This window comes from Pleuronectes platessa, chromosome 1 (assembly GCF_947347685.1).
Source record: "Pleuronectes platessa chromosome 1, fPlePla1.1, whole genome shotgun sequence".
In the NCBI taxonomy this organism is placed as follows: domain Eukaryota; kingdom Metazoa; phylum Chordata; class Actinopteri; order Pleuronectiformes; family Pleuronectidae; genus Pleuronectes; species Pleuronectes platessa.
The window spans coordinates 9,606,774-9,633,284 of NC_070626.1; the positions used below are offsets into that span (position 1 = coordinate 9,606,774).

Here is a 26,511-nt window from a genome sequence, read left to right on the forward strand (position 1 = left end):
GCGAGGGCACGCCATAGGTGGTGGGGAGGACCGCACTTAACATTTAGAGGCTGTTGTGTGTGTGTGCGTGTGTGGATAGATGGAGGTGTATCCAGATCTCCAGCAACCCCCCTCTCATTCCCACTTCAACACCACCCATTACCACCACACCCCCACCCTGTGGGTAAAGGTCTCTGTGCCCAGGCAGGGGGCCCCTGATTGATCTCTGTGACTAACACCGAGGCCGTGGAGGCTTGTTGTGCCCACACCGAGAGACATGGGCCCACTGAAGGAGAATTTTCCACAGAGCAGCCTGGGGTCCACTGGCCGGTGATGGGATTTGTGCTCATGACCCAAATAGAGGACAGCACTGGTGGCACAAGAGGGGTCAATAAAATACGAGAAGTGGAATAAGTTACTGTTTCGAATTCAATTTAAAACAAATAAACAAGAGGATGTAGCTGATCTTCTGATGAAGGCCTATACCAAAATATCTTTGTTTAACGTGTTCCATCAATAACTTACACTACATTAACATTTCAGTCCCAGCATTGTTTCCTTTGTGGATTCTTGGAACACCCAGTCTCAACTTAATCTAATCGTGTGGCTGCCGTGTTTCCAAGTCTCTCTATCAACAATTTATGGAAGGTCACTTTTAAGTCCTAATTGAGTCAAAGGTATTTATGAAGCCCCCTTTATTGCAAAACAGGCACATCACATAGCAATTAACAGAGCAACAAAGGATGTAACCACAAAGAGAGAGCGCACTCCCTTTGCTGGTAAATGATGGGAAAGGTCTGGTGGACTGCTACACCCACTTTAGTGATCAGATACTTTTGTTCCTTAGTTGTATGCGTATCGGCTTGTGTGTATTTTCCACGTGAATATGCAACTGTTTGTGTGTTTACGTGCACAGATGTGTGTCCAGCATGTAAGACGGGGCTGGATTTGAGAGGCTGAGGCTGAGCACGGAGGTTGGCAGAGGGCTGAGGGCCTCGGCTGGCTCGCCTGTGATTACAGCGGATGTTGAGTGTTTACAGAGAAATGAGGAGGAGGGAGGGGGATTGCACAGAGACAGCTGCTTTCACTCTGTACTGTAAACTACACACACACACACGCACACACAAACACACAAACACACACACATACACACACTGACACAAGCACTTACACAGACGGCTGTAGCTGTACTGGAAACCCCACAAGCCCTGCAGTGTGTATGTGTGTGTGTGTGTGTTTGTGCTACAGCTGGCCCGCTGGGACCAGTGGCTCAGAGTGACAGCCACACACAAACACACTCACTCACACACACACACACACACACACACACACACACACACACACCAGTCCCCAACTACAGTTGAACAAGCACAGTGCAGGCTGGTGGAATCTGACTGACCAGTCCGGCCAGTGGATTTTAGTTTTGTTTTCTCAAACTTGGTTGCTGTGCGAGTACATCTCCACATTTGTTAAAAAGACTTTTACAAATAAATCTGACCTGACTTAAGCAAGTGTTGGCCTTTTTTACTTTCACACTTTTTGTAATGGCACCCAACACATCCCCTTGCAACACTGGACTCTGTTCCAACATGTTTATATCCTCAGGAAAGAACAACAACAGCAGACTATAAACAGTGTGGGGAAGCTAAGAGGCTTCAGACGCCAGGAGCCAACCGAGGTGCAACCTTAACAAGTCTGCAGCACATACCAGGAATAAAACACCATAAATCTTCACAGAGGTCCATCTCTCATTAAACATTCAAATCGATGTCAGGTTCATTGACATCTAATTTGACTTAAAACTTTAGTTGTTGAAGTTCAATCTGCCCGCATGACAAAAAACGTGGATGCAAGCAGATATGGTGCTCAGTGCAGAGCAGGCTAACTTGACCTGGACAGACGGGGACAAAACGACAGGGCCGTGTTTCTTCTGTGACAATGGTGCTGTGCGTTATTGGACTTATATTGAAACCAGTGCTTTTGTGTGGATGTGGAGGGCCACTGTGATCACCGCAGGGGGGAAAAGGTCGTCAGTAACAAGCAAGCCTGACAGCTTAATTACCAACGCAGCTAAAGATTTATCGGTTTATCAATCAGAGCCCCGGGCGCTGCCTTTCCCCTCAGGAGATGGGAGCCATTACCATGAACCCGTTGGCCCATGTGACCCAGACTCTTCCTACCCCAGCCCGGTCATACTGGGGCAATCCTAAACCCCAGCTCCTCTCAGTGCATGAACAGTTCACACACACACACACACACACACATACACACAAACACACAGATTCCATAAACAGACAAATAATCTATGACAGGATCATATACACATACTGTATGTTCATGTGCATCCAAGCAGGGAGACAAACACAGAGGAGGACAGGCGCATACATATACTTGCAAACATTATACTTACATACAAGTATGTAAATGTTGCACACACACACACACGTAAATACACAAAGACTCACACTAACATGGACCACAAAGGCCAGCATGTGGGCGATGAACCTTTTATGTTTTGAGACAAAAGCCCAGCTGAAACAGAGACAAGACCAGAGCGAAAAAGAAAGAAAGACAGAAAGCGAAGCTGCGGGCTAAATACCGTATGTTTGACTTCACCGAAAGGTATTTTCAGAACCACATCCAGAAATTCCAGCCATCTGGACACAATTAACTTATTGCTAAATTAAGATTTAGCTCATTTCTAATCCCGTCCATGAGTTGTGACACTGACACAAGGAGGGCGATGCTGAGGGAGATCTATTGGCTGGCAGTGTGTTGCTATGTGGTGGGCACGGAGAGAGAGGACCACCGATCAACCAGCCGGGCAGGCAGGCGGCCAGGTGGCTGGGCATGCAACTGGGATAAACACTCACAGCCTTAGCTGAGAGTGTAGCCTGTAGTCATGCCGGGGCATCTTAGTGAAATGCTGCCCCCATGTGATGGCTGCAGGGAACAACAGTTACTGTGTCGCTGGGTCTCCTGGCGAGTGGAGTTGTACCTGAAGGAGCCTCCTCCGGGGTCGTTGAGCTTGTTTTTCTGATTCCCAGAGATCTGAACGGCCAAGCCCACGGGACTTCTCCCCGCTTGTATGACGACTCCCTTCCCCATTGTGCCTGATAAGAACAGATACAAACACAAGAAATAAAACACTAAGCAAAACAGGAAGGGAGTAATGTTATCATTGAAATGTCCCTTTCTATCAGTGTCAAATATCCTCCTGTCTAACGACTACCTTCGACCATCTCTGTCTTCCTCGCAGGCGTAGATTGAGGGGCTGAGGGGGAAGCGGTACTGTCGCTCTCCCCAGGTTGATGCGGAGAGCGTCGCTCTGTCAATATCACTGCGCTTCACCGGCTCTCCTTACACTTCTAAACCGCATCCTGCTCCGAGACACGTTTTCCAGAGAGGCACAAGGACTGCCAGAGTGAATTTAAACTTGATTTTAACAGGCATGTTCCTCGCCAAGAGGCAAAGAAAAGTATTTTTAGAACTATCCCCGCATTCCAATTTATGGGCATAAAACAACCTACAGATTCTTCACTGCAGGCAATCTTGGGGATGGGGGGAAGATCAAATTTGTATGCACCTCCGATCACACACACACATGCACACAAGCGTGCACACACATCCACAAACAGGTGCAAACATATAACACACACACACAGACACACACACCACCTGAGAGCAAACAGCTCTCTTAGGGGAGTGTTACGCCCGGTTGGTGTTGGGGGCGATATTTGTGGGCTTCTGTGGGATGAGTGTTTGTGAATCAGTGTGAGTAAGCAGTAGCACAAATGTTTGAGAAGGCTTTATAACCAGACAGAGACAAAAACACCTGTTCTCTTTGTGGCTCCTGCCTGTTTACACATCTTACAGCCGACTGAGAGGACATTTAGAGCTGTGCTTATAGTTATCTTCTGTATAACCTTTATCGCCGTCTTTTTATTTAACCAGAACATCACGCCGAGTTAGTAAACATTGAAAAACCGGACTTGGAACGCAGCCTTAATGAGAAATGTAAAAGAAAACTGGCAGGCCAGAAACCAGAGAGAAGCGTGAGACAGAGGACTGAAGCTCAAACTTTCCAAAAACATGTACAGAAGTCTTTGCTTGGTCTTCTTTGTCTTTGACTGAACGCATTACGTTTTTGTACAATGAAAAAAAAAAAACGAACGCCGAGACAAAATGGCAAATAGTGTACGTGTGAGTGACTTCGGGTGATTCAATCAGAAGTGGCTGGAAAGGGCCTGCAGATGTCCTACCTTGTGCTCTGACAGACTGTGTGATCACCACAGGCATCCGCACCTGGCCACCGACAGCGCCCGCTGTCTTGATTCCCTGAGGAAGCGAGGAAATAAACAAATAAATAAATAAACAGAAAACAGAGATTATGGACTTTGCTATAGCTTTTCGAAAGATGAAACAGTTCGCAAATGAGAGCGGAGATTAGAAAGAATGAAATTGCGCGCCTGCTCGACAACTGCTCCATTTTTCTTCACACAATCTTCAAGGGAAATTATTCAAGGAAAAACGTAACTACTGAACCCACTTAGAGATCCAAGGACACGCTGGTCAAAAGCCACTTGAGCTTTAACAGTGACCATATATTTATATTCTACTTTAACATAGGAGAGATGGGAGATGTAGATGCAGAATGAACCAGGGATGATGAATTCTACACTGGCGATCTCTGCAAACTGTACTATCAATTTAATTGCAAGAGGAGGATGGATGTCTGTCACTTCGTGTGACCTACATTTGTGTGCATTTCCAGATAAGACAAAGGCAATAAGAAGTCAAGACCGCAGTGGAAAAGTAGTTTAGTTGAAGAAGAAGAAGTAGAAGAAGGAGCAGAGGGGGGTGAAGGGGCCGCGCTGGGCTATTAGAGTCACTTCCTTCCTTGGTAGCAGCTACCGGCCGGGCCTCGGGCTCAGCCATCCATTCCTACCAGTTTGCTTCTTGCTGCATATTTTTCAGCCTTGTTTTCCATTCCCTGACACATGCTATATTACTGTTCAAGCCACTGAAAAAAAAGACAGAGGCCATTTTTCCCAGAGATCCACTTCAGGGGCCTGTGAGAATGGAAAGGAGAGGAGGGGGGGGGGCACACATTCTGCACAGGCAGAGATAGCTAGCACCTGTGGCCAGCCGGCGACACAGTTAACAGAGGGGCGGGGGGGGGGGGGGGGACGTTTTGGGATTCAGGGGGTAAATGGGAAAGCATGTGAAACCCACTGCTTGTAACATTTTCCAGCTTTTAAACATTAATCAGAAGAGTGAAATTAAATGCAAGGTGTTTTCTTAAGTACAGCAAAACATGTTTTGAATGATTGCAAACATTCGCCACACACTGGTGAGACTGTGCGAGTGTGCATGATGTTCCAAAAGGAAGGTTGCTTTTTTTAATTAAACGAAAAAGAGCACGTTCATTCTGAGTAAAGCTGTGTTTGATCGTGCTGTAAACTCATTACTCGGATTTCCCCCAAAAATACCAGGGTGCAAGAGGAGAAGCTGCTGCCACTCATCTCTGCAGTGACCCTGCCTATTGAAAGTAATCAAGTATATGTACAGGTATGTATTATGTATATGTCAAGATTTATGAAACAAACATGGTGACACAAATATGTGTAAATGTTGTAACATTTAACTGATGTATTTTAATTATTAGGTTGTATCTGTTTATATTTAGCTTTTTGTGGATAACGTTACCTTGCACTAAGAAGGTTGTGTTTTTGTCTTCTTTTTTTTTTCCTTTGTTTGTCTATCTGTTATTCAGGAGGATTACATACAAACTACTGGACCAATCAGCACCAAACTTGGTGGAAGGATGTGGTTTGAGTTAGAGAAGAAGCCAATAAATGTGGGTGCAGAGATAGATCAGGGGACCGATCTTTAACATCACGAGATGGGACTTTTTTCAACATTTTATTTATATTTTTCAGAAAATAATTAATGGATCTTGGTGAAGAAAATCTGATTTTGAAGAGACTAATATTTGTGATGTTGTCCGTATTTAGATACAGTCTATGGACCAAGCCTCTGAAGCAGTCTGTGAAAATTCATGAATTACAATTGAAACATTTAAATTAATCTAAATAGTATGGGGTTCATGTATTATCAATGTTAATAAAAATGTCGATAAAATATATTTTGTTCAGATAATCAAAGCAAACTAGTATAAATCAGCTATTTTAGGAGTAGGCTATAGATGTGTCGGACAAGAGGCAGATGTCGTGTTAAAAATAAACAAACTGAAACATTTTGTGTCTCCTGTTGGGTTGCGGTAAGTACTCCACTGAGTTCAACTCTACTTTTGTTTTTGATTCGTTTCGTTTTTGTGTGAAAAGCGCTTAATGACTTTTGTTCTTGCTCTACAAAATCAAATTGTTACCTCTTCAAATACAAATTACTGTAATTATGTAATACAATTTTTACATTTATACACATTGTTACATTGAAGAATGCACTGCTGTGTCGAGGTGTGGCCTAGTTATTACACACCATTCATTCACTGTTTTATCATCAAGTCCATTCATCCCATGTATAATTTAGCCTGAGGATATTTAACGTCCAGTTTCATGATAACATATATTAAGTCTTTTATCCGAACATTGTACTAAATGAAGACATATCTATTCTTCATAATACATCTTTTAAATGAAAATGTACATTTTAAATTTATTTTTTATTTTATTCTCAACTTTTTACTGTTTGAAAACGTAGTCTCACAACAGACTAAAATGAACTGCAGTTACCTTAAATTCATGGTGTCTCATACACCAGTGGATATAATATATTAAAAATCCCAATGCTAAAGTGGAAAGTGTTATTAGAGCAGAAGCTTCAATAATATAACTCAACATTTTCTTTACTTCTGCTACTGTGGTAAGAGCAGATTTTTTTGCCTAATTCAACTAGATGTCTGGTTTCAAACTGTTGATGTGCCATGGGCTATCATTTACTAATGTTTTGTGTGAGAGCTTATGTTGGTCTCGTATTCACGTTTGTGTGCATGTGCATGTGTGTGTGTGTGCGTGAGACAGAACGAGAGAGAGATGGAGTTAGAGAGAGTGAGAGAGACCTGAGGCATGTTCTGGACATAGACTGCGGCCGCTACATTGCTTTAAAATTGACCCGGGGCTGACCTAGTTCCCTCGCTTCACCCTTTAACAGTTAACAGATAGAGGGAGGGAGGGAGATGAGATGAGAGCGCGCGCGGGGTAGATACAGTGGGAGAAACTGTTGGAAAGAGATGGAGAGAGAGCAGGGGAGGGGGGGGAAGGAGAGAAAAGGGGGAGAGCAAGGGGAAGAAAAAAAGACTAGAAAGGAATAATTGGGTGAGAAAGAAAAATAGAGAGGGAGAGATGTAAGGAGGTGCAAAACCGAGCTCGCCCACCCCTCTGCCTCCACCAGACCACAGTCTGACCTCACTTGACCCACGCCTGTGCAGTGTGTGTGTGGTCACATGCACACACACACACACACAGTCACGTGACACAGCTGTGAGCTAAGGGAGGCTGCTGAGTGTCTAGTGCTGAACCCTGCAGGTCATCTATCTTTACTTCAGCTGTATGTCCACACTGATGCTAGTTTACAACCTATATGTGATCACATGTACTATGTGATCTTGCATGTCAAAAATTTGAACGGCAGATGACATGGAATTCAATTAGTGTCTTTTTAAAGTAGAGGATATGGATTTGAAACAATGTGTAGAGGTATTTTAAATGTTCTAGCTGGAAGCATTGGAGCATCAACAAAAACAGCAACTACATTTCCATTTCAAGAAAGTTATTTTTTTCTTAACTTTTGTTTTGTATAAGAACATATAAATCAAATTAGAAAAGTTAAGTAGCATGCTTTTTAGATATTTACAATAAAGTTGAAGGTAAACTTTTAAATATCAAGACACAATTACATTTCTCTGTCATAAGGGCTTGATAACAGTGTGTGAACTTTGTAATTACAATGTCATTGTTATTAATCATATTAAGCCATAGTCTAAATGTAGCAGGTGTGGTGTGGTGTAGTTTAGCATAGTGTACTGTGGTGTAGAGTAGTGTAGTGTAGTGTAGTGTGGTGTAATGTTGTTTGGTGTTGTGTAGTGTGGTGTGGTGTAGTGTAGTGTAATGTTGTATGGTGTAGTATGGTGGAGTGCAGCATAGTGTAGTGTGGTGTAGAGTAGTGTAGTGTAGTGTGGTGTAATGTTGTGTGGTGTTGTGTAGTGCCGCGTGGTGTAGTGTAGTGTAGTGTGGTGTAATGTTGTGTGGTGTTGTGTAGTGCCGCGTGGTGTAGTGTAGTGTAGTGTAATGTTGTATGGTGTAGTGTGGTGGAGTGCAGCATAGTGTTGTGTGATGTAGTGTTGTGTAGTGCAGAGACAGTACAGTTCCTCAGTCAGATACTTCTAATCAGCTGTCAAAGTACAGGCAAGAGTAAATATCTATCATCCAAGTGTTTGACCACCATCTGTTCTGATCAGTGGAGCTGTCACACTCCAGTAGCACAGGACACTGAGCATCTCCCAGGAGTGTCTGTGTCTCATTAAAGTCTTTTTGTTTCTGAAGACAAACCATGAGTCTATGTGGAATCTGCGTTTTGCTCCTGTGTCTGCATGGAGATCTGTCCAGGTTGAATTCTTAATAATCTCAATAAGATGACTGCACATGTTTTGAGGTCCTAAGTGTCCCCTAAAGCTTTTTTTTCCTTTTTGGGGGAAAACTAACTGAGTTTCCTCAGAGAGTCTGTGAGCTGGGTGTGACTCGAACTCCCTGTTGGCTGTGTGACTCCCAGCCATGGCAAAGTGACACTCTCAAGCCTGATTATTCAGCCTTGTCTAAGATACGTCTCTCAGACACACACACACACACACACACACACACACACACACACACACACACACACACACACACACACACACACACACACACACACACACACACACACACACACACACACACACACACACACACGGACACACACACACACCACCCCACGGGTCTGGGGGAGAAATCACATTCTAGCACTTCTTCATGAATGTAGGAATATAGTAATTAAATATCTGTCACATATTTTACCTGCCCAGTTTAGCTCAAACTCCATTCATCCTCACCTTACATACACATCTCTGTGTAAATAACAACTATCTTATATCAGCAAAGCAATGGGACATATCTAGAGATCTACATCTGTATGTTTATGTTTTTGAAAACAGCACTGGTTCTGGAATAAAAAAATATTTAAAGTAAGTTTAAATACAAACTGTAAATACAATTTCTGTGATAACTGAGTCTGCAGTTCCAGCTGGTCGCTCCATACATACCATGGCAGCTGCATGTCCGAGGGTCCCGGCGGGCAGCGCGCTGGCACCCGTGGTGGTGCTGACGCTGTTGGGGTGGCGTATGCGGACAGCTGGCCCACTCACAATGGCGGGAGGGACCCCGCAGGGTGCTGGTTTGACTCCCTGCTGCAAGGGCTGGGTCGGGGTCTGCTGACTACTCAGCAAAGACAGCCTCAAGGCCGGGAGGCTCTTCTGTTGACAGGCAGATAGAGGCCAGAGTTTATAGTCACAGAGCCAAATAGATATGCATGATAAAATACCAAATACACAGCTGCAAAAACAAATAGTGCTGTGGTCACTGGCTTAATAACGTCATCACAAAAGCATGGCTGCACACGGCTGAAGAAACACCTGCTGAGACATGTGACGATCCCTGTTCCAAAGTGATTCATCCAACTTTAGTAAAAGAAAACTTGTTTGATTTTATCCCAGGATAAGCATGTGTATAAACATACAAGTCCTGCTGTTGCTTCTTATATATATAGACAGAGTTTTTGACGTAAGCAACCTAACATTGCATGACAACATGTGTTTGTGGTCGAGTTGGGCGGTCGGGCGCCTTGATGTGACACTCATCACAGTTTGCTGAAGAAACCTGCTGGCTAGTGACAGAGACTGCTGGGGGGGGGGCACTGTCACACACAGAAGTCAGCAGTCACACCAGAGGGATGTGTGTGTGTGTGTGTGTGTGTGTGTGTGTGTGTGTGTGTGTGTGTGTGTGTGTGTGTGTGTGTGTGTGTGTGTGTGTGTGTGTGTATCATTCTGCTGCCAGGCCTTGCCATCACTGGCTCTGGTGCCAGGGACAGGACGACTTTAGGGCAACGGTAAAATCCTTGAGAGGAGCTTAAGCAGCCAGGATAGGCTATGATGTTTTCAGGGGTCAATGTGGAAGGTAGCTCAGGGTAGGGTCGGGCAATTAACCGACATTTTTCCGAAACCAACGTTTATACATTTTAATAAATTAATCGTTAATTAATCGTAATCGAGGTAACATTTTTCCAAATAATCATGATATTGATTTGAAGTCACATCGTCCAGCCTTATCTTATGGGTTCAGTAGATCAGACAATAGGGCCTTGATTCAGACGATATAAGGCAGTCGTAGGTTTAATTGTCAGGTAGGGTGTTTTTGGAGAAGACTCGCCATAACATTCTGTCAGCTTAGGAAACAGTCTCATATTTGATACAGAGGGAGAGAGATTTCCAACAGGAACCCCACCTTGAGAAATGGCACCAGGTACGGCTGCGGAGACGACTTGAGCTCTGTCTGCAGCCGGCTGGTGAATTCTTCAGGTTCAATCTTAGCGTCCTGTCAGGTGAAGAAGGGTAAAGCATAAACACCACTTTACAAAAGGTGCCAGAAAGTTCAGTGAAGTAAACCACGGTGAGCTAGACACAGAAAGATGAAATCCCAGCACCGGAGGCGATGATCAGCAAGTCAACACTCATCCTGGCACCAGTCATCAATAATAACTCTGTGATGAAAATTCATGACACAAGAAGGGAGAGTTTTGCAGAGAGTTGAATGCTGCCATCTAGAGGTTTAAAAAATGGAGTGCAATCCACTATTAGAGGGACAAATTAGACTTACTTGTGGGAATATTTCAAAGTGCATAAAAAGCTAAGAATAAGAAGAAACACATCATTCAGATGATCCGGAAGCTCACCAGCAGGTCCTGAACCAGAGACTTGACGTTCTTGGAAGTCGCAGGGGACGGAGAGTTGTGAGACGCCAGTTTGATTAGTGTGGCCAGGAAATTCTTACACTTCTTTACGTTCTCTTGCATTTCCTGTCAGAAAACAGAAACAAATGTAAATGATTTACCTGCTATCCAAACATTTTTTTTAAAGGGGCTATGACGACTTCCTCGGTGAAATGCTACGGTATTTATTATGCAAAACAAGGATTTAATTTTGCGCTGATGTAGGAACCAGAGTGGCTTGTATTAGTCTTGCATTTAATACTTAACACTTACTTAAAAGTGACAATATTTAAAGAATGAAATTATTTGGCTGAAAATCATCAATCAAAAATCAGTTCATAGTTATCACTTGTCATTCTTGTCATGCTGTGATCTTTGTAGCGAAATGAGACATGGCACCTGTCCATTCAACAGCCGGTGGCATCAAACTGCAGCCCCTATGATATTTCTTGTTTTTACTGTATGTCTGTCTCCATTATACCTGTATCTATAGCTGTAACTGGCTGTATCTCTACATCCCTAAATATGTGCTTTTATGCTTGCGTCTGCTTGTTCTTCGGTTGCTAAGTAAGTGAATGTATGAATGCAAACATGTGTGGGCATGTGAGAGACTCTTTGTCCGTGTCCAGCTGTGTGCGGCGGTGAGGCTGTGGGTCCAGGGCTGAGCTTATGACACAAACAGCTTGCTGGCAGCTGTGACAGTGCCCGTGCCCTCGAGGGTGAAGCGTGGGCGGTCGGGGGAGAGCGAACGGACCTGGGCCACGACAGAAGCTCCGGGGGCCGCTGCGATGCCCGTCTGCGGAGGCTGCACTGGCTGAGAGGCAGCCTGGGCCGGGGCCTGGGGGGTCATAACCACGGGGGTCTGCTGCGGAGCCGTCACAGCAATGGCCGGTGCCACAGGGCCCTTCTGCAAGAGCAAAGAAGAGACAGGGAGATAAACAGGACGTGACGCCTCGCTCGCAGCAAGGCCACAGAGAACAGGAGGCAGGCGCCACAGCGCTCCTGTCACATCTGGTGTCCTGACTTCAGTGGACATCGCTTAACAGACAAGGAGGAGGAAGGGGAGGTGGTGACTAGCCAGAGGCTGAGAAAGACAGGAGGCCATCAAAGCTTTTACTGAATAATCATATTACCTGACAAGGGAAACTTCCTCCTAAATATAGAGGTTTGACACCAGTAATTCTAAACATTAGCTACATTTTCTCTATTTTTAATCATAATAATACTTTAGGGAATGAATGACAAGAAAATATCTCACATCCAAACTATAAATTTTGCTCGAGAGAAGAGGTGCCAACAGCAGTCTCTCACTGTGAAGCCCTCATGACCTCTTAGCAAATCTCCCAGGGCCTGTTCACACAATTCATAAAATACATCTTACGTGACCGATCATGAAGTTGACAGTTCTAAATACAGGTGTGAGCGCACCCACAACGCACAGAGGATACATCAAGCCCCATAAGGATGGAGGGCGTGGGGAAGCATGTACGTCCACAGTGCTGGGTTGTGTGGTTCCAAATATACATATATATATATATATCTGCACTGAATGGCTGCCTGGCTAGTGTGTGAAATGCTCTCCAAGACTGAAGCCCGGAGAAGGCACCAAACACCCAAAGTATCCTCTTTGAAATGTACACAGTATAGCAGATGCTCTCTTTATAGCAAGGATCACTGCTTCCCCACCCAAACAAATACAAGCAGGGATATTGAATCTTTGGAGAGACTCAACTTCTCCTCAATAAAATCTGGATACATATCGTCTTGATAGCAAACACTGGATCTGACCATGAGCCTGCAGAGCTTTAGATCAAGTTCAAGTTAAAATATCATTAACAGCAGTGTCAGTGTACCTGGACATGATTTTCTAATGTACAGTCAGCAGCTCAACTTGTTTTCAATGGGCAGGACTCAGGATTTGTATTATGCCCTTTTTTCTCTGCAAGTTACTGAACATCAACGTCTTTAATTAGACTACAGTATGAAACAGTATGGAACTTCGGCCGTGCAGGATCTCTCAACCGAAACAATAATGAAAGACTCAATTTGATGACTTTGTGAAGCAGTGAGGGATCATGGGAGTTGTTGTCTCCACCATTTGTTGTCCCATTATCATCTTTGGTCGTTTGGATCTGTTGAGTTTGCACTTTACTGGGACAGCACTGGCAACAGAATGTGCAGCAAATGGCAAATCGTGATCCATTACAAAAAGTGAAATGAAAAACAGTCGACTGGCTAAGTGGCTCACCGGCTAGCAGTGTGTTTTACCTTTGTCAAACATTTTCAGCAGAGACGGGCAAAGCCATGAGTAAAGTGACTAAGACACAATTAACAGTCAACGAATATGGAACGTCCTGTTATCTTAAAAAAAGTTGGGGATTTCTCTGGGTTTGAACATTGATGAAAACAAGTCAACAAAGTATATAGCATACGTCCACAAGAATAGTTTTATATTATATATTATAACTGTTCACTATTTTATCAATAAAATCAGATAATATATTAAAAAAGGTAATTAAAGACACAACAATAATTAATCATGATTTCATCTTCATGTGCTGGTGGTGAGATGTGACATTCAAGAATTTTAAGTCGGAACAGCTTTGTATTCACATTGAGGTCCTATTTAAACTGCTGACACAACAAAGAGACTGAGGGTGTCATTTTAGTGGTACCCAGTTTGGTGTAGGTGACAGAAGACATTGGCATTTATAAGAACATTTTCTCACTGGGCGGAGCGCGGGACAAGAGGAGGAAGAAGAGGAAGAGGAGGAGGTCTGTAAGGCAGGGCTGGAGGGAGTGGGAGAGGGAGATGGTGCCATCTTGGTCACGGTCACAGGACACTGCCTGGCGGTCTGAGAGGTCACAGGAGACTGCAGGAAAGAGAGAGAGCAACAGAGAGAGAGAGGAAGAAGGCACAGTAAAACAGAGAGCAAAAATCCATCAAAGAAAGTGGGTAAGCAAGGGAGAACGGGGGGGGGGTGATAAAGGATGGCAAAACATGTCGCGGGATACAAAGAATGGAAAACAGCAAAGGTGAGACCATGTCTGTTCCAGAGATGAAGGACAGAGTGAACTGGACGGTGAGCAGAGAAAAGACTATAAAGGACAGTGGGAGTGAGAGAGCAGGAAAGAAAGGAGGAGAAGCGTGCCTTGAAGAGAGATGAGGAAAGGTCATGACAGCAGGAAAGAAGACAGGATGTGGCAGCATGTTGGTGATGTTGAAGGCTGACACAGAGAAACAGGGCGTGTGGTTAAGTAGCAGTGGGTCACGGTGGCTGTGCTGGGGTCTGATGGGAGGCAGAGTGAGGTCACAACCAGGATTTTACTGAGGGTGAAGCCCTGTCACTTGTTTTCCTAGTGCTGCAAAGTGTAACATGTGATTAGCTTGAACACAAAGGGGGAGAAATCACTGTAAATTATTGGACTTCTGGCCAAATACAACTGGTAGGTTTTACCATATAAGAAATTAGGTTATATGGTTCAGTGGTGGAACTGGCCACTTCTGTTTGGGCTAAAAAGTGCACTTGATTGATAAAACGCCACTTCTTGTTAAATCGTGATTTTGCATGATTTAGCCTGTGAGTATGACCTTATGTATATTTTCTAATGTGTCAACTGACCAACTATAAAATGGACTGATTGTTACTCCACTGACTCCTGAGGGCAACACATTCACGACTGTAGGGATGTGACATTGTTTTAATTTTACTGCCTCTAATCATGTTATTCAAGCTCTCAGCATATACAAGCTTTTTCTATAAAATACTGTAGAGACCAAGGACGATTAGTTTGTACAGGTTAAATAAACGTTATGTTTCTCAGCCATTTTTTCTAGTGTACATTTTTATTGAAACATCATAATACAATTAAATAACCATAATGGATAGTCTGAAATGACTCGCTTCTATCCAGACATACAGTATGCACTGTATTTATTTATACACATATTATTCCTGATGCTGCCAGACTGGAGCAAAGGGAAGTATATATTTAAAATGAGGCCCATCGATTACAGTGAATTACAACGTCGAACACTTTTTATTGTAGACTAGTTGAACCATTAGGATTAAGGTGATAAAGTCCCTAATTTAGCCTTTTATTGAGTATAATTATATGGTTATTGTGTGAATATCAGAGGTATTAGGTGTAATCTGTGAACAAACTTATAGTAATCAGTATTTTCTTTCTCTGAAACGTCAGGTAGACAGTGAGAGTTGTCATTACTTATTGTATTAACATGTATAGTAAAAGGTAAGAGAGCAAATGGGGGGGGGGGGGGGGGGCAAGACCATGAGTGTCAACAGCTACAAAGCCACACTGTTACCCGGGGTCTCATCTCCCACACACACGCAGACAGACACACCCACGCACACAAACACGGATACATACTTCCTGGCTGATATCCCGTCTATTGGCCAAGACAAACCAAGAGGACCTCTACCCTGACCTCTGTCTTTGAGCCTTCTATTCACAGACAAGCCAAAAAAACTCTCACAAACGCACATGAAAAATTGCACAAATGGAAAACACACAGACAGACACACAACCCTACCGGATGGAGGCATGGGAAAAAAGATAAGAAAAGAAACAGACGGAGGGAGCTCCCCCTCCTCCAAAAGTTTTGTAGAATCAAAAAGAATGTTGCTCTGCACTGAGGAGTTGGGAGGAAGTGGGTCTATAAGCGATGAGGGTGGAGGGGGTAATGGGGGGGGTAAGAGCCACGGGGTGCATCCCACCGCCAGCCATGCCTTTCTCACCCTCACACACACACACACACACACACAGACACACAAACACACTGACGAGCCAAAGCCTTGTTAGCTTTTTTAAATAATCAGGCAGTTGGATGATGAATGATTTAACAGGTATGGAAGGAAGGAAGCTCAGGATGCCTTCCGTTTCTCCCCTCAGGCTCATGGGAAGAGTGACAGGCCGACAGAGGGGTTGAGCTCTGGGAATAAACACCATTCCCTTTCATTTCCCTGCTACTGCTTTTCCTGTCGAGACGGCATCGCCGCAGCACGCTAATTTGTCATCAGCGTGACTTGTGAGAAGGCGATGACAATCTGCGAGTCTCTTTTGAGAGAAGTTCATATCAGGATGGAAACAGGTTGTCTGGCTTTGAGCGCTGCGGCGGGAGAGGGCGTTGTTGTGTAACTGGTGGGGACTGGGATCAGGGAAGATGGTGGGCTACAGTGGAGTCTGACCGACTATGGACTGTCTGAGAACCAGACTGGTAACATTTACACCCGAGTTGTTATACTATGTAAGAATCAAAGAAAAAAAAAAATCCTTCAAAAAAAAAAGCTTGATCTTGGATCTGAAAAGCAGTATTACATAGCAGAGAGTATTACTGCTAACTACTATTACTACTTCTACTACTTACAGGATATAAACACTATCATATCATGTTCGCTAGATGACGATACACACTAATCCAGTCATATATTATACCATTATGTAGGCTGTAATTGTTGGACATATATCATTATTATTATTATTATCATTTAATTTCAGCTTAACTCAGCTCTTCTACTCTTTGTACATTCACAAATACAGTTTGTAATAGATATGACAGTTTATATAATACAGAGCTAGAGTCTGGCCAAATTGAAAAAGACAGTGAATGCTGCCCTCTAGTGTCAGTAATTTGTCATTGCAGTAAGTGATAAGACAAACGGGTGCTTATTCACTTTCTTACTCCAAACTCCAGATCAAACATTTGTGCTGACAGAAGTTAACGTTTGAAAGCTTTGAATGAATAGAAGGCCTATTTCTCGAGCTATTACTGTTTTTTTTGTAGTCCATATTCTGACCACATGACTAAGTGTTGTTCACAAGCGGCTTGAATAGCATTACTTATGAGCAGAAACCTTGTGTCCTCCTCTCCTTAAGCATGAGCTAAAGTTTTAATAATTATCTGACTTATGTTTGGATGTTTGCTTGGGAAATTCAACTAAAATATGTGTATTCCACACAGGAACATGACACTTTGTGACTGATCACTGTAGAAGATGACAGGACAGTAATTGAAAGCCTATATCAGACTTTCTCCGAGGTCACCCTTAGCCTTTCCAACCAAATGAGACTTTCAAAACACTGGGAATTGGGAATTTGAGGGAGAGTTGTGTGTTTTTTCTGTAACTTACATTGTTTATTATTTAAGGGATTTACAGTTTCACATCTCTTTAATGCTTAACTTTCAAAGACTCATGGATAAGCCTGATTATTTCCTGGTTCTCTTTGCCTTTTGTGATTATGCAGAGAATATGTTTTGGTTTGGTCTTTGGGAAATTGCAATGGGCCTTCTTTACGACATTTATGGACAAAAAATGAAATTAGTCAAGAAATGAATCAGTTGTTAAAATAATCATTAGCTGCATCTCAACCTGACATTGTTTCCCCCAGAATAACATCGCTGAATCCTATTTATCAATATTGTAAACAGGATTTTATATATTTATTTATTTGCTTTCCACTTCTGGTTAACTTCTTTATTAAAACTCAAAATTCAGCGTCATTTATAACATGAGTTTAGCCTAAATGCCCACTACTGTAAGTAGTGATGCTAACAAGCCCTTGGGTGAGAGCTTGTGTGCAGTGTGTGCCTGCGATGGGAACGCGGCTTCAGATGAGGATATCAGAGGACATTCAGGCTAAATGACGCCGGTAGGAGTCGTATATGAGTGTTGGGGCGAACTGCCATGTGAGTGGAGAATATCAGAAGATCCACCTGTCGCCTGCATTCAAATTAGTAATATGAAGGATCTTGTTAAGTTGTACTTTTGTATCATGAGCATCACATAATCATAAGTATCAGGACTATGAAATGCTCACAGACTTTGGTGAAATTGCCTCTTTTGTGGAGCAGGAAATGTTTGGTAGTGGTCGACTGTGAGGTTGTCATTGGTTACGTCTTTGGGTGTCAAGAAACAGTGAGATTGGTAATCGAAAAAGTTAGTTTCTTAATGGTACATTATTCTCAAAATCTTTAGTTTTGTAACACTCCTAACACGCTGACGTACATGTTGACCCCTTTGCTGAAAAATACATTAATAAATCAGAAAAAATACAATTTTATTCAGTGTTTTTCATTCATCAACTGCTCAATGGTAACGCAGACACTTTTACACTCAAGCTCCCTGTTACTGTACTTCATAATGCAATCATCACATGCACCTGAGATTGTATGACTTCTATTACTGTAACGTGCCTTCTTCGACCATACCAATGCTGAACTTTTGAACCCTGCTGATATGTCTGCACTGGATGCTCTTAGATCAATAAGGGAGACGCTATAGTGGTGGAAGGATTGGTTTCTAAGTGCTCCTCTTGCGCTGTAATGTCAACACCATTTCAGTTACTTACAGAGAAACTATGGGGGGTGTGGGGGGGGGGCACCTGTCTGGTAGTCTTATTATCTAAATCAATTAAGGTGTGGGACCACGGACCACCAGCACCCGCTCACATTTACCATGACGGATGTATCCACAGGTGATAATAAGTAAATTCCAATTAATGTTTCAGTAGCTCGTTAAATTTTGATGAGCATGCCCCATGGAGTCATTAAAAGGCCCTGAGACACTAATTCACCTATTAATCTCAGTTTAATCTAAACATAAAATAATCAAGACTATTCATTTGTTATAATTACACAGTTAAACATATCAATCACATCCCAGTTAGGGTCTAAAACTAAGCTTTTCGTGATAGTGGGGTCGTGCATGCCCAACATCAACTGTACAAATCCAGTTGATCAGATCAGATTTCTCCAGTTTCATCAGTCTGGTTAGTTTTCTGAAGCACACTTAAAGAACATTTGGTTCCTGTGTCATAGATACACTCACAGTCATGATTTCCACAAACAAGGGGGTCCGAGGCTAAAGCCCTCTCGACTGCCAGATCTATTAATGACATTAATGACAATGACATGACAACTGGAAACTTGTACGTCATTACTATTATGAGCTGCCTGAAACTACTTGTGAATTGAGAAAGTAACAGGTGCTTGTCTAAGAAATGTCACTGCATTATGTTTTGTTGTATTTAAGTAGAATATTTTATTTTGAAAACCCACCTTCTGCACTGAGCTCACACAGGGCAGTGATTCCTCAGTGGGGGAAGTCCCGTTCTAAGAGCAGCATCTTACCAAAGGGTCATGACCGACAGGAGTAGCTTTAAAAGCTGATGTGCTTGTCACTGGTGTAGAACAGTGGGCTGTTGGGACCAGCACTGGTTTACAGGTGCAGTGGAGACAAAAGATTTTGTATCTATAATTACTTTCTTTGTCTTTTTAAAACAATTTGCCACATTGCAATTTGAAAACTGTGAAATTGTTCCAAAAGACAGGTGCATCTTATTTTGCTAAGCAAGAGCAAAACTTTGCTGCTGTAAAATAATGTAATCTCACTCTCGTATACTGAAACAAACCTATTTTGATTTATTATTATTGATTAACACAATCTGTTGTATTGATAAATTAGGGCTGGGCAATAATAATGTAAATAATGAGCGTAATTTTTTTTTATCTTGGCAATTTAACAAAAGTCCAATGTATATATTGATTAAATGATTAATGCATTGTGCAGGCATAGTGAGGATGTATAACACATAGTTGAATCTACCTCAAATGTGTAGGTGTTTGTCATTCTCTGCTCACATAGAAGAGTTTAAATGCACAAGCTTCACTCAGGAACAAAAATCAGTCTTTAAACTTAGAAGAAATAATAATGTTAAATACATTTTTGTAATTGTTGATATTGACAGATATGAAATACATATTTTCATCTTGAAATTCTTTTTTCAGCCATATCATCCAGCCCTAGTTCAATTTAAGAGATGTACTTTTTCACCTGTTATTCATCTGGTGTGTGATTATACCTCATTTCAGCACCAGGAGCTGTTCACAGTCTTATCTGTGTGATCTAACTTTCTCTGTTGCACTTCAAACTGACTCTACCCCAATTATAAACCTGAAATATAGCATCCGGTCCCACAACAGCCTTGTTTTCTGAGTGATGCTGTTTCTCATACATGCTCCTTCTGGGCCACTTTATTTAGCAGCAACAATTATCTTTTTACTGTCATGCTGAAGATAAATAGCTGTATAACTCCTTCCCTGTCTGACATTCACTATTCAGGGTTCATACACATTTTGACCAATGGATTTCCATGACTTTTCCATGACTTTTCAATAACTTTAAACCAAATTTCCATGACCGAACATTTTGTGAAATATCGGTGTTTACGCGAAAAAGTCACAAAATGTAGTATTTAAACTAACAATGAGAATTCCAAGGCATACAGTATATCTTAAAATGCCACAAACCCAAGTATGCCTGTTTATATTTTGAGCGTATTTCTTCATAAGCATATGAATTATTTAAAACTCAGCGTAAATGAAGGACATGAAAATATGAATATAACAAATGTCCATGACTTTTCCAGGCCTGGGAAAACACATTTTAAAATTCCATGACTTTTCAATTTTTTTCAAGACCATAGGAACCCTTACTATTGGATCACTATAAATCTCTTGCAGAAACATCTGGACATTGTTATTATTCTTTTACTTGGGGCTTCCAGAAAAAAGTTATCATCAATAACCCTAACCCTAACCCTAACACTAACCCTAACTAAACTATTCGGCATCCAAACCGCGTAACACTTTTACAGATGTCTGTAAGTTACAGGTTCTCAACACAGTCACATGTTATTAATACATATGGAGAAATGTATGTAGTTTATATATTTAGGAGCAGTGAGCTACCACAACTCTCCAGCTTCGATTTAAAGCCAGTGTCTTTTTTAAGGACTCCACATAAGAGCCCAAGACCTTATTGTCAGGAGATAGAGCTATAGCGAGTAACTAAATCTTAGATATAAAATGTATCTGGCTCTATATTCAGGAACAGAGCATATAATTACAGAGGAGGGAAAGTCGGACTGTGAGATGTTCCTCTTAAAAGACAACCACTTAATTTCAAGGTTTCCTAGTGGCTAAACAAAGAGAGGTGGCATAAATATTAGTGGTTTAATAAATCTGTCCCACATCCCTTGAGCCAGTCCACAGGATCTGCACTGACCTGTGTCCTTCATTAAAATCACTACCTTATTACTTCTTTGGGAAACTTGTTAGGGTTTAAAACATCAAGAACCAGATGATTTGTACATACTCTCATGGTGTATATGTTTAAAGTGTTACCAATATATATTCTCCTTATTACTTTTCACATGCTATTGTTGAGTAAAGTCCAGACCATCCACCACCAGGATTTAAGAGTTTTTATACCATTATTTAATTTATTTGTTCAGTTATTTGTTGTCCTCATCCCTTTGGCTGTATGTCTATTTCTATGTAAGTATACTGAGGGCAATGTAAAACCGGAGTCAAACTCCTTGTGGGTACACATACTTTGCCAATAAAGCAAATTCTGATCCTGATTAAATCTCTGCAAAGGAATGTTTGAGACGTAGTAAAGCCTTTTGTGTGATATGCACATACACAGTCAAATCGGAAAAGATCCATCTTCTATTGTGCTTGGAAAGTCAAATTAAACACAACCAGTTATTCTGTAAACTATAATACATGCAGAATCAAGGTATACCATGAAATATAACCAGATTGTGTAGGTATTTAAATACCAGAAACCCTTAACCTGTCTCATATTTCTTCATCCTGTCTTTGTCTAGCTGTACAGAAACATTATATGAGCAGGATAACTGTGTGTAACTGTCATGCTTATGTGTATCTGCAGGTTAAGGCAACTGTGCGAGTCTCACCTGTGGAGTCGTGACTCTGAAGGATGTTCCCGTGGTGGGGGTCGCAGGTCGAGGAGCGATGTTGTTCTGGGCCTGGGCCTGAGCTTGAGCCTGAGCTTGAGCCAAAGCCTGCTGAGGAACCATGACCAGCTGGCCCAGCTCCGTGCGCACCAGCACCATTCCTGAACAACAACAGGGAACATAACATCCATTAGCTGTTTGGATATGGTTGAAACTCGGGTATCTTGCACAGACAAAATCATCTTCATAAGGCAGGTTTGACCATTTTAAACTGACAGGTTAAAATGGAAAAATCTTCATCAGGTTAGGCTCTGTGCAGTGGAATTGGATGGTGACTGATGTTGGGCCCTGGGCTGCTTACATCTGACTGGTTGGAAAGGATCTTTTAAAATAGTTCTACAACACACCTCAATCATTCCTAGACACACATGTAACCGCAGTTTTAAATCGGTACATCGGGAAATAATAAACTGCAGCTAACCACAGAAAAAACACATTTTAACCATAAGTGAAACACCGAACCACGAGTTAAACTGACGACAAAACAACAATCTGAGGAGTTTTATTTGTTGTGGGAGGCCATGCTTTAAGGTGTGAGATCACACTCTGCAGGCATTGTGATATATAACATACTTCATGTGTGATATTCTTTTTTGAATCCGGCAAACTGGACTTGAATCATTGCTTTTTTTTGTGCTCTCTGCATTTAAAATGTGTAAAATACTCGGGTTTATATGTATATATAGAACATCTATCAGGTCATGTATCATGGCTTATTCAATTGAACTAAGACAGTGCTTACAATTTAAGTACTTACAATACAAGTTAATACAATTACATAATATTAACCCCCCAAGAGAGGAACAGGACCTTGTTGCAAGTTAGACTACTGTAGAGAAAACAGTCTAAGGTTCAGACATTTGATTGAAGCTGTGATAATGAGATAAAGACACACGATACACAGGGTCCTTGCTCTTTCTAAAAGGCTCCAATTAAGTTACGACAGCGCAATTTTTCCTGAAATAGCTCTTATAGGATCCTAACAGAAAGTTTTATGACACATTTTTTAATCTTTACAGGGGGGGGGGGGGATACATGAGTTAGGTCAGTAGAAATACTCATAGCACATTCTGACAATTGTCTTGACTTTCTGACTGAACAGTCATTCCTGATGTGAGATTAATCAGAAGAAAGTGTGTAGGTTAGCACACAAACCATTGTGACCACTCTCTAGATGTATTTAATTTGAACTGCATTAAGGAATAGAAGCTGTGTGGCAAATATGGCAGCTACATATAGGATACCCAAAGGATGCAGTGTATGGCTCACGACTGCATGAAAAAATCCCCACCCTGAGAAAAAAATTGAAAAAATACAGTTCTAGTGCTTTATTTGGTCAACCATAAATATTTAGAGAACTTTGATACACTTCATAGACTTGGAACTATATATAAATCTTAAAGTACTGAGAAATACAGTGATTTAATTAAAAAATCTGTCATCCTCAAATCTGCCACTTTGTACAACTACTGGCACGTCATGCTCCTCACAGTACATACTTACATATCTTTATGTACAACAGGTGCACATCTCCACCTCCACTAGGGAAGTGATGTTTTCACCCTGTTGGTTTATCAGGTGGTTTATTTTATGCTTTTGCAGGACTCTGCAAAACTTTTTTTATATGTTTTATGACGAATAACTCATTTCGGGAACATCAGACCATTTCCTATTTCTTTTATAATTTTAATATAAGAACAAGACAATCATGTGTGAGTTGCTCAGCCTTTCCTGAGCTATGCACTCCTACCAGTACCACTCTGGTTAATGTGTTTCTATTGCTGTAAAAACACATTGCTCTACATGTTTTGTACCTGGCTAATGAGAGGATTCTGTTTATTACTCTTATTCAGAAAAGCACACATGTCTGCAACTTTGGGGAAATTCAACACACTATGCTGCAGATGAAAATGCTTCTTAGTGCCTGCTTGTATATGTGGACTTTGTTGGTAGTCTGTGGTGTCCTTTCAAATCATTGAGTTAAAAGTGACAGCATGGACACATTACAGTGCGTTTCCTGCAGTCACAGAGTTCAGCATCCATTACAAAAAAATGTAAAACTATATTCCATTTCACACTGTTTTTTGGGAACTTCGTGTAGGTTTTGTAATTTTTGTTATTGAGTATGTGGCTTGCTGTCATGTTTTGGGGCTGTCAAGCATGCTTGCTGTGAGTTGTAGACTTTGTGCAGCTCAGTTGATACATCATAGCACCAACACTGCTGGGTGAAGTGTTTGATTCTGCCTGGGACCACCCATGGTGAAACTCACAGTAAAGCTACTTTGAATAAATATATATTTTAAGAGGCCTTATTTCACCTCGGGAGCAGTCACCAGGATAACTTGGAGAGGGAACGTTTGCCTGGCACATCCACACAGACGTCAGCAACCAGTATGTCATTCAAACAAACACACAAAGCCACCACACTGAAGACAGGCAGGTCTGACAACTACGGTGCCACAGTTGATGTTCTAACAACAGCTCCTTGATCCTGCACGCCGGCGCCTCCTGCAAACCTTACCCGGTGGGATGGTAAACCCGGGGGGCAGCTGAATGGTCGTCTGCTGCTGAGGTGGTCTGACAATCAGCTGGGGGGCTACAATCCTCGGGGGTGCTGTGAGTCCAGGACGGGGTTGAGACTGTGCGGTGGTGGCCACAGCGGGTGCAGGTGCAGGCGAGGGGGCAGTGGGTCTAACCATGCAAACAGTGGTGGGGGTGGTCACTGGTGTAGTCTGACCAGTGCCACATGCAGAGCTGGTTGCCACCCCTGTGACACAAGCAGGAGCCGTGGCAGAGCTCAGAGGCTGGGTTACTGTTGTGGTTGTTGTATCTGCTGCTGTGGTGGTGGAGGTGGTTGTTGTTGTTGTTGTTGTTTGCGTGACACCAGACGGTGCAGAGGGAATGGAGTTTGTTACAGAGTTCACACTGACAGGCTGGCTTGACATTACAATTTTGGACTGACAATCGTCTGCTTTGGAAGCCCCAGCGTCTGTGGTCGGTTTGCTGTGGTTCTCCTGTGCAGCTGCGCTGGTGACGGCTCCGATGCGGCTGCCCTGCTGGACCAAGGCAGAGACACTGGTGCCGTTTCCGTTCTGGGCGATACTGGCCACGATGTGACTGGGGAGTCTGTGCAGGGCGATGGTGGGCGTCCCCCGGTCCAGGGCAATAGCGGACTGACCCTCGGGCAGGCTGGCGTTAGACACCGTGAAAGTGGAAGTGTTGATAGCGGGTGTCAGCGGCCGAGTGGAGGGGTTCGGTGGACTTGAATCCACCGGGCTGACGGTCTCTCCACCCGCCGTGTTGCTGTTCCTCCGCGTCGTCACAGCGGCGCCGTTGAAACTCTTGATCCGAGCCGCGGCGCTCCTCCGCGGCGTGGTGAAGCGTTTTCTCGGCGGGCTGGCTTGCGTGGACGGCTCGCCGGTGCCCGGGGAGCCCTTGGAGCCACGGCTGGTGGCGGGGGAGGTGCTGATGCTGGCGGGCGGAGACGCCAAAGTTGACACGCCAGGAGCCGTCAGTGTTGTGATGGATGCTCCATGTGATTGCGAGCCGCTGCTGCCCGCTGCGCTCACACTGGCAGCCGATGAGTTGGTGGTGGAGGACTCGCGGACCGACGGGGAGCAGCCCGGAGGAGCGGCTGTGACACTTTTATCCGGACCCGCGTCTTTGGAGTTGATCTCCGGGCGCATCTCGGGTTTATTACGCCGTCCTTGTTGTTGTTGTTCCAGTGTTGTGGTGCCCACTGAAGCTGGTAGCGGTTTTCCTAAGAGATGGTTAGCGGGGGTCTCGGAGCCAGCGCCTCCGTTCTCGTCCGTCTTGGCCGCGGTGTTCGTTTGGCCGGTGAGCTGCGACTCCAGCGAGCCCACCAGGTCGCTCACAGCTTTCTCGTCCACCTCTGAAAAGAGCATATCTTCCAGGGGGTCGGAGGTGCCCGCCATCTCTGATCACAGATAGCCTTCTTATTTTTTTATTTTTTTACAGTGCGCCTGCGTGTTACTAGGCATTGTGGGATTGACTGTGACGTCATTAGATGAGGAGGGGCCCATCGATGTATCGTCCATCATATTTTTCAAGTCCAATTTAATTTAAACAAAACACCTAATACTAGTGTAATAACCATGTCATTTCATAATCACCTCTAACTAACATGTTAGATGTCAGAGTTTCACAGTTTATAGATTAAAAACAATGATGTTCAATTTGTTGGAGACATTGTGTGTATGTATCTAATTTTCCACATCTTTTTTTTTACATGCACAACACATCTAACATATCAGAAAACAGAGTAAAATAAATTTTAATTTAATCTAAATAGACACAACAATCAGGGCCGGGTCTAGGCAGGGGCAAGAGGGGGCCTGGCCCCCTCAAATAAATGTTGTGCCCCCTAACCCTAAATAGGGTTAGGCACAATGCCCCCTCAAGATTTGTGGCTGCCCCCTCATACATGCCTGTCTAGACCCGGCCCTGACAACAATCATAAGTAAGACGATTCAAATGTTAAATTACTATAAAATGTTATTAAATAAAATGTGAAGGAAATCGAAAAAGAGTCTAAATTTAATGACAATTCTTTCAAAATATAGGGAATCTTACGGAGGTTCTTGAAATTACAAATGTCCAAGAAATAAACTGAAAATAAAGATGTGT

The 26,511-nt window shown here is 42.8% G+C and overlaps 1 protein-coding gene across 1 annotated transcript in view; it reads right to left on the reverse strand.

The window, feature by feature from the left end:
• LOC128440196 (transcription initiation factor TFIID subunit 4) overlaps positions 1–25,815 on the reverse strand; it is an 87,656-nt gene extending 61,841 nt beyond the window's left edge. Inside the window, exons 1-9 of the mRNA XM_053422836.1 lie at positions 24,386–25,815; positions 21,805–21,965; positions 13,749–13,892; positions 11,774–11,926; positions 10,984–11,106; positions 10,536–10,625; positions 9,299–9,508; positions 4,242–4,317; positions 2,978–3,092 (exon numbers count right to left, since the gene is read on the reverse strand). Of these exons, the coding sequence (XP_053278811.1) occupies positions 2,978–3,092; positions 4,242–4,317; positions 9,299–9,508; positions 10,536–10,625; positions 10,984–11,106; positions 11,774–11,926; positions 13,749–13,892; positions 21,805–21,965; positions 24,386–25,799 (2,486 nt within the window). The 5' untranslated portion in view covers positions 25,800–25,815. The remainder of the gene's footprint in view (positions 1–2,977; positions 3,093–4,241; positions 4,318–9,298; positions 9,509–10,535; positions 10,626–10,983; positions 11,107–11,773; positions 11,927–13,748; positions 13,893–21,804; positions 21,966–24,385) is intronic.
• Positions 25,816–26,511: the final 696 nt, after the last annotated feature.